Raw genomic sequence first — 11,434 nt, 5'->3', positions numbered from 1 at the left:
GAAACCGGAGGAGAGAAGAGCTCCTTTTATTATCGATGGTCATGTAGGAAGGAGTTCACTCCTGATGCTCACCGTATTTATAGACATTTCAGATTGGGGAAAAACAGCAATAATAATAATAATAATAATAATAATAATATCATCATAGTCACTGTTCATTTAGAATGTATATAGCATACAGTCATATTGTGTATTAACTACATAAGGAATATATCATATACTTTTTTTTCTTTTTTTCTTTTTTTAATAAGTGATTTATTAACCAGAGTTGTATGGAGAACATTTGCAGTTTGGATATATGAATGCAAATTGTGTGATTGTATCTACTTAATGAAGTAAAAATAAATGAACAAGGAAATTATAATAGTCACATATTTATTCTTACATATAATTTATATATATTATGTTCATATTTCAAAATACGTAAATGGTACTCCTTCCATTAGATATATGTATTTAGAAAGAAAAAGCAATCAGCAAGAAGTGCCCCAAAAACATTGATTACAAAAGTAGAAATACTTACAAAGATTTCTTAAGCATGTATCCAACTGAAACTAAGGTTAAGCTTTTTCACAAAACCATTCAAATTTTAACAAACTATGCAAACTATTAGTGTACCTGTCTGAATGAGAACAGTTAATTTAAATATCATTACTGCACAGGTAAGAGCAATAGAAAGAACAGTAAATGTACAAACCATTTTAAAAGGCTACCAAAAAAAATGAAATGTGCTGTTTTTTACGCAGTACATAACCTCCCTTACTTTAGATTAGTTGTTAAAAAGATATAAAGAAAAGCTAATATGAAAAAGGTACCTTTACAGGTATGAATCATTTACAGTGACTAAAAAACAAACCCAATCAAGGCCTACAACCTACACTCCACTCCACTCCACTCTACTGAGTAAAAGTACACAGTATTTCATGAAACAAGCCACCTGAAAATGAATCTGAGGAGAGATAAGAAAGCGTGAGGCTTTCTGTACCGAGATTCTGCTCAAATACCCAGTGTGCATTGCTTCATAAACAGGACCTATTCTCAGTGTAGCGCAGTCGTTGCTGGTGAGGTTTGTGTCTGCACTGTGAAGCCACAGTGGAGACCCCAGTGGTCGCTGGTGAAGCGGCCACAGGGCAGCCTCTCCAGCCCGATTAGGTCCATGTGCTGGGGGGCGATCTGAGCTCCCTCCTTGGCAGGCCGGAGGAAGATGCGGTCGAAGCGCAGCCTGGCACAGTACGAGGTGTCCTTGTTGTCATTGATCTTGTTGTCCCACGTGTACCTGCAGACTTCCAGTTTGCCAAGATACTCCCAGACATCACACACACCAGTGGGCAGCCCACCGAGCTTCCCCACCTGACACAGACACATTTTCAATGAAGCAACAAGAATGCTAGCAATTCTGCTTTCCCTTACAAGAACTTCTAGTAAATGTATGTTAATGATAAGACAGTGAGCCCTGTCCTTTTCATGTGATCTGAATTAAGGAGTGAAATGCTTTATAAAATATCATCATGCTAAATATTCATGGTCATTTTTTACTTGGCTTCCTCTACCTTTTTGTCACTTTATTTAACTGTTCTAGTATACAGTGCCATTACTTCATTAGGCACTTTTACACTGCCATTACTGATCAGGATCAAATGCTTCTGTACATTTGATCAGGATCAACTGTCAGCATTGATCCGGATCTGTACTATGTCCCTGGGAGGTGCATTTGATCCGATCGCTGAGCGTTTACACTGCTATTTCTGAGCAGAATCAAATGCTACTGATGATACATTAGACTAGGGCAATACTATCATAAAAATGTCTGTTAATTCTCTCAAATGTAGTCTCTTTTTGTCATTATTACTCAATTCAAACCATATGCTAATCTCTTGCTACATTGTGGATGTTTTAAATTGCATAAGACAGGTCTCAGACAGAATGAAGAATGATGGGTACAGACTGACCTCCCAGTCTCTGAGGTTGGTGTCTCCCCCAAATATCACGGTGACACTGTCAGGTGCTTCTTTTAGTCTCTTAAACACCCTCCTCAGCTGGTTCACACGCTCCTGGGAGTTTCCTTTGCAGCTTTCCAGATGGGACGTCATCAAACACAACTCTATGCCACAGAATTGTACCTGTTGGAAGGCAAAGCAGCTTGTAGCTAGTTTCTGCTAGTCAAGGTTGACTTCTTTTCATCTGATGTGAAGTGCTTTAAGGCACTAAAGAAGCTGAAAGTTTGTGTTCACACCGAAGATGGCAAGATAAACATGAATAATGTCTCTTAACTGAAAAATGTGTCAAACTGAAATCTGGAGGAAACTTATTCTGCATTGATAAAGAGAACATGGAATACATTTAAACACCATTTACACCAAATTATTTAGTACTGTGATATTCATATATTTTTGTGAGAGTATAATTTTACTTCAGTTTGATGGAAATAATTACATGGTACAAGATTATTTCTCCAGTATTTTTCAAGAATTCAATTTTTAATACACCATTTTTATGTAGGTAATAAATCATGTTTAAATCAATTAAAACCCACAAAGGTAATTAACCTACAAGTTGTAAAACCATGAAAAGCCCTAACACTCTGCAGATTTTCTATTCAACAATCAGGCTTGGAGGCTGGCTTGTCATCTCAATAGAAGGCCCCAATCATATAATATGCAATTACATATAATAATAAACAACAATATTAAGTTGTAAGGTGTCATCCACCATTATTTATATAATTTTTGGTTTATTTTTGAATATCACTTTTTCATTTGTTGATACCTTTATAAAAAGCAACCTACAAAGGTAAAATAAGAAAATGCAATATATCATAAATAGTCAGGTTTTTTTTTTCCAATTAAAAAAAATGATAAAGGTTCTGTACATTATACAGCCAACACGCAAATGAGAGGTCAAAGTTCAACAGATTAGACAGGCCAGCAGCAGATACACAGAGAGGTATAACTCAGGTGACTACAACTGCATGTACTTTTTGACTGTCTCTTTATCCTTTTTTATTTATTCAAAAAATGCTGTTAACCTAATATTGTTTATAACTATTTAGACACCTGTGCACATGAACAAGATCGCAATTACGTGTGCCCCCACCTGTGCCATGAGCAGATTCCTCCCCATTTCTGTGGTCGGGTATTTGACAATCTCACTTTTCAACAGTGTGACACGAGACGTCTTCAGCATAATGCCAGTGAAATAACCCTTAGTGTTACCTAAGAGCCGAAAAATAATTAAAAATAGATGAGAGATTATAGCTTAAACCTGATACCTCACCAAGAATTACTGAGTTATCGGCAAACAGATGCCAGACCAATCTTATACAAACCCCTGGGGTTAGGTAAAAAAGCAGGAGCCATCATTACCTTCGATAATAGTGTATTGCTTAAAATGTTTCTTTAGGAAATGTAAATATGGCGGTATAAGTTCTTGCAAAAACACCACATCTGGACTTAACCTTCAGGGGAAAAAAACAGACAAATACAAAAGTTATGGGTATACTTCATAATCTCCAAATGACAAACCTTACTGAGATGTATTTTCAACAATTACATTTTTATACATTTTAACATCCCATGATGGGCTGCATCTTGTTTTGTTTACCCTGAATCTCTCTGTCTGCTTTATTTTTCTAAAATGTATTTTACCCATGATCCAGTACCTGACCAAAGCAACTATTATAATTTAAGCCTTATTCTACAATGTATCCTTCACTCCCAACAGCAATTTCTTTTAAACTTCTGTAAATCATAAAGATCCGATAAGATGCAATAAAACATAAACAGCTTTATGTTTCCCGATTACAGTTTTCAGTCTGCTTTATACGTTTCCTTAACTTATGGAATTAATTGATATGGCAAAAAAATCCTGCAAGCCCCTCCTTTCAGATCCCAAAAAGGTACTTTCACAAAATGCAGAGTTGTGAAATGTTCATGTACCGTAAAGGGCATGGAAATATTGTTGTACTAGGATGTTTGAATAGCATGTGTCATATAATTATGCATTGCTTCACTCTTTAAAAATTTCAGTCGTGTGAAACTGATTGGGAGCGATATGTTACACTTACTTGTCCACATACGAGACCATTCCTTTGAAACGCTCGACTATGTTTTCAGTGTCAAGTCCATCGATGTTCCAGGTCAGGAGGGAGAGTTTAACCTGCTCCTCTTGCTCTTCTTGGGACGAATGCTCGATTTCACTTCCCTCCTCTGGGCTGGCACTGCTCGGCTCATCCTCCTTCACCCCAGTGCTTAAATAACAAACGCTTTAATCAGATTCCTACCTCTACTAGTGTAGCACTCTCTTTCAGGGTCATGACCCCGACAACATTGCCTATGGTATTAAAAGCTGGGGCAAATGTTCATTCATCTGTATCGATTAGATATTCCCTGCAAGTACTTCTCCAGAAATGCTGCCCTCTCGTACTGTCCCTTTACTGTAATCTGATTAAAGGCTTTGAGGTGGTGTCAACTATATATACAGTGAGGGAAAAAAGTATTTGATCCCCTGCTGATTTTGTACGTTTGCCCACTGACAAAGAAATGATCAGTCTATAATTTTAATGGTAGGTGTATTTTAACAGTGAGAGACAGAATAACAGCAAAAAAATCCAGAAAAAAGCATTTCAAAAAAGTTATAAATTGATTTGCATGTTAATGAGGGAAATAAGTATTTGACCCCTTCGACTTAGTACTTGGTGGAAAAATCCTTGTTGGCAATCACAAAGGTCAGACGTTTCTTGTAGTTGGCCACCAGGTTTGCACACATCTCAGGAGGGATTTTGTCCCACTCCTCTTTGCAGATCCTCTCCAAGTCATTAAGGTTTCGAGGCTGACGTTTGGCAACTCGAACCTTCAGCTCCCTCCACAGATTTTCTATGGGATTAAGGTCTGGAGACTGGCTAGGCCACTCCAGGACCTTAATGTGCTTCTTCTTGAGCCACTCCTTTGTTGCCTTGGCTGTGTATTTTGGGTCATTGTCATGCTGGAATACCCATCCACGACCCATTTTCAATGCCCTGGCTGAGAGAAGGAGGTTCTCACCCAAGATTTGACGGTACATGGCCCCGTCCATCGTCCCTTTGATGCGGTGCAGTTGTCCTGTCCCCTTAGCAGAAAAACACCCCCAAAGCATAATGTTTCCACCTCCATGTTTGACGGTGCGGATGGTGTTCTTGGGGTCATTCCTCCTCCTCCAAACACGGCGAGTTGAGTTGATGCCAAAGAGCTCGATTTTGGTCTCATCTGACCACAACACTTTCACCCAGTTCTCTACTGAATCATTCAGATGTTCATTGGCAAACTTCAGATGGGCCTGTACATGTGCTTTCTTGAGCAGGGGGACCTTGCGGGCGCTGCAGGATTTCAGTCCTTCATGGCGTAGTGTGCTACCAATTGTTTTCTTGGTGACTATGGTCCCAGCTGCCTTGAGATCATTAACAAGATCCTCCCGTGTAGTTCTGGGCTGATTCCTCACCGTTCTCATGATCATTGAAACTCCACAAGGTGAGAACTTGCATGGAGCCCCAGACCGAGGGAGACTGACAGTTATTTTGTGTTTCTTCCATTTGCGAATAATCGCACCAACTGTTGTCAGCTTCTCACCAAGCTGCTTGGCGATGGTCTTGTAGCCCATTCCAGCCTTGTGTAGGTCTACAATCTTGTCCCTGACATCCTTGGACAGCTCTTTGGTCTTGGCCATGGTGGAGAGTTTGGAATCTGATTGATTGATTGCTTCTGTGGACAGGTGTCTTTTATACAGGTAACGAGCTGAGATTAGCAGCACTCCCTTTAAGAGAGTGCTCCTAATCTCAGCTCGTTACCTGTATAAAAGACACCTGGGAGCCAGAAATCTTGCTGATTGATAGGGGATCAAATACTTATTTCCCTCATTAACATGGAAATCAATTTATAACTTTTTTTGAAATGCGTTTTTCTGGATTTTTTTGTTGTTATTCTGTCTCTCACTGTTAAAATACACCTACCATTAAAATTATAGACTGATCATTTCTTTGTCAGTGGGCAAACGTACAAAATTAGCAGGGGATCAAATACTTTTTTCCCTCACTGTAAATCAAAAAGTGCCTTATCTATCCAAAGAACAAGAGCAATGCTGTGTGGATAGGATAATTTAAAAATCCCCTTTGCTCACCTTGCCACAGGTTTAGGCTCACTGTCCATTGTATCTCCTTCTGTTAGTCTGGGGAAGCCGACAGAAGATAATCTCAATATTCTGATAAAGAAACCTACTCTTTTACCATGTCTTAAATGCCCCATGGGTATATACCATTCATATTCATCATAAACATATGATGATAATGGTAACAAGATCTTTTCAAATAATACTCAAGTGATACTCTTTTTTTGAAGACCTTTTAATTACAGTAGCTAACTGTGATTTCGCAGAGGGGAAAACATTATTAACTAGCAACCTTACGTTAGTAAATCTAAAGAAAATATAGTTTCATTTTTAGTAATTTGCATGAACACTTTACAGCTTTGCTGACACAAAACAAACGAATCACAGCCCAAGTCACCGTCTTGATTCTTATCTAGTATAATGTATTATTATTTTTATTAGTCTATTATTATTATTTTTTTAGCAGACGCCCTTATCCAGGCAACTTACAAAATATAACAGCATTACAAAAGTGTAATATAAATAATACAGTGCAGTTCAAGACATACAATTGCGAAACAAAATAAATGTATTATTGGCTGTAATGCAAAAGGATTTCGTTCTACTCCTGATATTAAACATTCAATATAATATATATTAATATTCTTTACTTACAGTTATGTCGAAAATTAAACCCGTTTAATCAGGAGCACTGCAGGGCTATTATTTTAAAGCGCCGATGCTGAAAACTAACTGCACACACAGGGCGGAGATATTTACTCTTGGCGCAACTGTTTACACACCCAAGTTTTGTGGGAATGTATTGCGTTTCGTTTCACCCTGATGTAGCGAAGGGCGGAACTATCAAATATAAAAGTAAATGTAGCACTGCCATAAAATACGTATCGTGGAGGCCACTCTTGCTACTGTGCTGATATTATGAGACGTGTACACACTGGATATCACACATCCCCTAAAAGTCGCGTTTTTGCAGCGCAGATCTGCACGCTCCCATTGGCGGAGCAGCGCAGAACTGCGGACTATGACCGCGACCCTAGATTTCGCGGCTGCGCAGACCGCTCCACACTGATTCGCGTCACTTTCCAGAAACAGAAACTCTTCACTTGCCAGTTGCCAGACACTGGGACTGCTTTGCGAGCCCGCCGTCACACTGCAGGACTGACTGGCTGTCGTGCTCGACCTGCTGCACAGAAACCGCTGTGTCCAGGAACAGCTGTTGTGTCGTGCAGCATTTACCCTTTGTGCAGTAGGCCAAATATGTTTTTGCAGAAGTCTCAGGTTTATTTTCTATGCATAAAAAATACATCTTAAACAGTATATATCATCATCCATTTAAATACTCGAAATAAATGTGTTTCCTTGTAAAATTCAAGTTCAGATTAAAAGATTACAATGAAATATTGAATTCAGTTCTAGCTGTTGAAGGCATTAACAGTGGTTAAGTTCTGAATCACAAGAAACTCTTTATAGGGCTACTGGCATAAGCAGATAAAAGCTACAAAAAGCAGACACGCTTCTGTAAAATTCAAATATTTTAATATAAATGCCTGATTAGGCTTAACAAACACTTCAAACTTCACAAAAGGTGCAGAACTGTACTAATGACTAAAATTAAAACAATTTTTCCAAAACATCAGGTTTAAAGTATTTTATTCAGATTCACATTTATACACATCTATATACACAAACAGTATTAAAAAAACATAAAACTGCCATAAAATGTATTCAGATTTAAACTATGATAGTCCTTAACATGGCTTGGTTTTGGAGTTCGTTTTTTTTTTTGCTTTTGTTTAAAACAAAATAAAACCAGATACACGCCAACAAGTCAATATGTACAAGGTACATTTACAGGCAAATGGCATTCATTGTGACCAGAGACTTGCATCTTAAAACAATGAGCCAAACTTCACAAGGTCTTCACTCCAACATTACAGAGGCATTGGTGTCTTAGTCTTTTGAGCGAAAGCACAGATTTCTTGGTACAGAACAAGCCAAAGATGTATAGATAAGCTTGGGGGAGAGAAGGCAGCGTGAGGCTGTCTGTACACTGTTCTTGGTTTCTCATTTTTCCAGTGTGAAGAACTTGTTAAAATGAGCCCCATTCTCAGTGTAGCGCAGTTGTTGCTGGCGAGGTTTGTGTCTGCACTGTGAAGCCACAGTGGATTCCCCAGTGGTCGCTGGTGAAGCGGCCACAGTCCAGCTTCTCCAACCCGATCAGGTCCATGTGCTGGGGGGTGATCTGAGCTCCCTGCTTGGCAGGCCGGAGGAGGACGCGGTCGAAGCGCAACCTGCAGAAGTAGCGAGCCTTCTTGTTGTTGTTGGTTTTGGTGTCCCAGGTGTACCTGCAGTGCTCTGGCTTGCCAAGATACTCCCAGACATCACACACACCGCTGGGCAGTCCACCTAGCTTCGTCACCTGAAAACAAAACACTCGCATCTCAGGAACTACACAGCATTACATGGTCAGCACTTCAGACAGTGCTGTTTTCAAAGATGTAACCACTAATAAGACCTGATCTTAAAAATATAGGAACTGACCTCCTGATCCCTAAGGTTGGTGTCTCCCCCAAATATTACAGTGACATTCTCAGACACCTCTCCAATTCTCTTCAGCACCATTTTCAGCTGGTTCACACGCTCCTTGGAGTGTTCTTTACAGCTTTCCAGATGGGACGTCATCAAGCACAGCTCTGACCCAAAGAAGCTGACCTGTGGAAACACAAAGGAATGCTCCTAAAGCAACGGACAAGATAAAACAAATAGTCTGCACCTTTGTCTGTGCAATTTCACTTCTACACAGCTGGCAAACTCCATTTTACCTCAATATTTTCAAAGGATTGGATGGGGAAGCTGAATTCTTTATCTAACCCTGTCATATATCATAATACTGTTGCACGGTTGTTTGCTTTGTGGGCGCTGTGCTGAGCAGAAGCCTGGAAACATGTCGTTCACGTTTAGATAAACTCTGTGATCATATATTCAGTGATGCCACCTAGTGTTGGAATGTGTGACTTACAGCAGATATAATGGATTTTACATACACTGTCCAAGGCTCCTTCTTGCATACATTTGGGCAAAATAAACAAGGAATAATTGACACCGGGTAGGCAGGATTCTTATGCTTCCATTTCATTTAGAGAGAGGAGTGTACTCCAGGTTGAGCAATGTTCTGGTTAAAGCAGACATGTGTGGAGAATATTTGGAAACCTGCCCATTTTTCTCACTAAACATCTGGACCCATATGAACCAGATGACCAACCTCTGCAATGAGCAGATTCCTCAACATTGATGTCGAAGGGAAAGGAACAATCTCCCTTTTCAAGAGTTTCACACGAGACTTCTTCAGCATTATGGCGGTGAAGTAATATTCATCATTACCTAGAAAAGAAAAAGTAAAATAAACGGCCCATTTGGCCTCAGATGCAAAAAAAGAATATTACCCCTCAATACACACTGAGCAATCTGCATGAGAGAACTCAAGTCTTGCCAGCTGTAATATATTTTCCCGATATTGGTTGACTTTAAAATGAGAAGACGCTGCGTTAACGGTATTTTATGTCAATATAGTGGTTCAAGTGACTATTACCTTCAATGATGTTGTAACTGACAGCACGCTTCTTAAGGTAATCTAAAATTGGTGGTATAACTTCTTGCAAAAACACCACATCTGGGCTGTATCTTAAGGGCAAAAAACAGAAAAAAAAAACAGTTACAATCTGCTCCAGAAAGCAAATTATTCAGTTGAATCTACATATTCCTACCATGGACACTATTATTATACCACAACCAGCTCTGTCACAACAAATCAACCCTTTCCATGCTCAAGTTATCTTAAGTTTTAATTAGTCATCTTTCAATTTATTATTTTGTTAGATATTGGAATAAAGAGTGTGAACATCCTAAAAAAACTGTTACCGTTACAGTTTTTGCCTCCTGTTTATTTCTGCCAACACTGCGATTGAATCTTACACATGCTATGCCCGTTTGTCCACAACCCTCTCTATTTTAGCGATTAGTTCACAACAGATTCATCAGTATTCTGGGAGCGAGTCTCATGCTTACAGGGCTAAATAGGAGCACAGTCCCCTGGAGCGCTCTCTGAGGTTATCCGAGTCCAGCCCATCGATATTCCAAGTCACCAGGGAGAGTTTGTCCTTGTCCTCATCCTGCTCTGCCTGGACCGACTGTCCTGCTCCACTGCCGCCTTCTGATCTGCTGCTGGTGGGCTCGTCCTCAGTCAGGTCAATGCTGCAACAGCAACACCTCAGTGACTCAGTGACAGCCCCACACCCATGTCTCCAGCTATCAGAGGTTCACTTACACACTGTGCTCACCATGCCACGGCCTGAGACTGGCTCTCCATTGCGGCTGCGTCACTCGGGTGTGGGGACACGTCACCAGAGAGGAACTCCACGTCCGGCTCAAAGAAAGAGTTCAAAGCTCTCTAAACACAACGAAACGGACACACATGGGAGGAGTTAGGTGTGGCACAAATGAAGACGAAACCAGTGCAGCGTTTTACCCGCTTCAGTTATCACCGTTACCTTCAAGAAAAGGATGCATTTCATGTCAGTCTAAATACGATTCACTGTTGGACCAACACAAATCCATACAAAGCACCTGTTCCGTTTCACAGCCTTCTTACACTGTAACAAAATAAACAACTTGCTATACGTTTACGCTAACATTTTCAAACCATAAATGCCTTCTTTGGGAGAAGTGCAAGTACGTAAAAACACAAGCACTTGCATTTTAGTTTGTTTCTTTTTCTTCGTGTAAAGTCTATCTTACACATACTTGCATGTCCCAGTCATTCTCGGCAAGGTAACACTGAGCCACTGCTTTGTCGGAGCTGGTGACGGAGGCGAACTCGGCGCAGAGCTGAGCCCTCTCCCGCAGCACAGAGGCGCCCGGCGGCTGGGTCGGGTGGGCCGCCTCGTCCATGTCTTATTGCAGGTGTAGGATACAATAGTTCCCGGCCATACAAAACTTCCCACCCGCCTTTCTGGTTCCTACAGAGGGACGCAGGCAGAGCACCTCCCGCACTCACAGCACAGCGGCGCCCAACCGGAACACGGTGTCACAGCAATACGGCCCGGCCTGATGCACTTAGGCATACTCCAGTATTTTACAAAATTCAAAGACTTTTAATATATAACCAGACACATATGGAATCAACAAAATGAAATAACCCTTTTGTACGATTAAAACAACGTATTTTCTTCATGTTTTTAACCATATTCTATTGTTTTACATTCCAATGCATTATTATGCAAACGTGTACTGTGGTGGCACT

The 11,434-nt window shown here is 40.2% G+C and overlaps 2 protein-coding genes across 2 annotated transcripts; both read right to left on the bottom strand.

The window, feature by feature from the left end:
* Window positions 1–358: 358 nt before the first annotated feature.
* Window positions 359–7,143, bottom strand: LOC136760487 (tyrosyl-DNA phosphodiesterase 2). Its single transcript, XM_066715912.1, has 7 exons — window positions 6,790–7,143; window positions 6,148–6,195; window positions 4,064–4,246; window positions 3,363–3,454; window positions 3,094–3,212; window positions 1,950–2,120; window positions 359–1,350 (listed from the first exon to the last, which is right to left on the bottom strand). The coding sequence occupies exons 2-7, from the start codon at window positions 6,174–6,176 to the stop codon at window positions 1,039–1,041; spliced, it is 906 nt and encodes a 301-aa protein (XP_066572009.1). The 5' UTR covers window positions 6,177–6,195; window positions 6,790–7,143; the 3' UTR covers window positions 359–1,038.
* Window positions 7,144–7,768: 625 nt separating this feature from the next.
* Window positions 7,769–11,238, bottom strand: tdp2b (tyrosyl-DNA phosphodiesterase 2b). Its single transcript, XM_066715909.1, has 7 exons — window positions 10,936–11,238; window positions 10,473–10,582; window positions 10,201–10,386; window positions 9,725–9,816; window positions 9,398–9,516; window positions 8,677–8,847; window positions 7,769–8,554 (listed from the first exon to the last, which is right to left on the bottom strand). Exons 1-7 carry the CDS (start codon window positions 11,080–11,082, stop codon window positions 8,243–8,245), a joined length of 1,137 nt encoding a protein of 378 aa, XP_066572006.1. The 5' UTR covers window positions 11,083–11,238; the 3' UTR covers window positions 7,769–8,242.
* Window positions 11,239–11,434: the final 196 nt, after the last annotated feature.

The sequence above is a fragment of the Amia ocellicauda genome, chromosome 10, assembly GCF_036373705.1.
Source record: "Amia ocellicauda isolate fAmiCal2 chromosome 10, fAmiCal2.hap1, whole genome shotgun sequence".
In the NCBI taxonomy this organism is placed as follows: Eukaryota; Metazoa; Chordata; class Actinopteri; order Amiiformes; family Amiidae; genus Amia; species Amia ocellicauda.
This window is presented reverse-complemented; position numbering and strand designations above follow the sequence as displayed.

Bases quoted from the DNA above. Each gene is read 5' to 3' on its own strand.
- LOC136760487 (XM_066715912.1), bottom strand. From the start codon at position 6,176: ATGGACAGTGAGCCTAAACCTGTGGCAAG. The intron at 4,247-6,147 runs GTGAGCAAAGGG...TTGTTATTTAAG, and splicing joins GAGCCTAAACCTGTGGCAAG to CACTGGGGTGAAGGAGGATG. The intron at 3,213-3,362 runs GTAATGATGGCT...TTCGGCTCTTAG, and splicing joins GCAATACACTATTATCGAAG to GTAACACTAAGGGTTATTTC.
- tdp2b (XM_066715909.1), bottom strand. From the start codon at position 11,082: ATGGACGAGGCGGCCCACCCGACCCAGCCGCCGGGCGCCTCTGTGCTG. The intron at 9,817-10,200 runs GTAAGCATGAGA...TTTGCCCTTAAG, and splicing joins CTGTGCTCCTATTTAGCCCT to ATACAGCCCAGATGTGGTGT. The intron at 9,517-9,724 runs GTAATAGTCACT...TTTCTTTTCTAG, and splicing joins CAGTTACAACATCATTGAAG to GTAATGATGAATATTACTTC.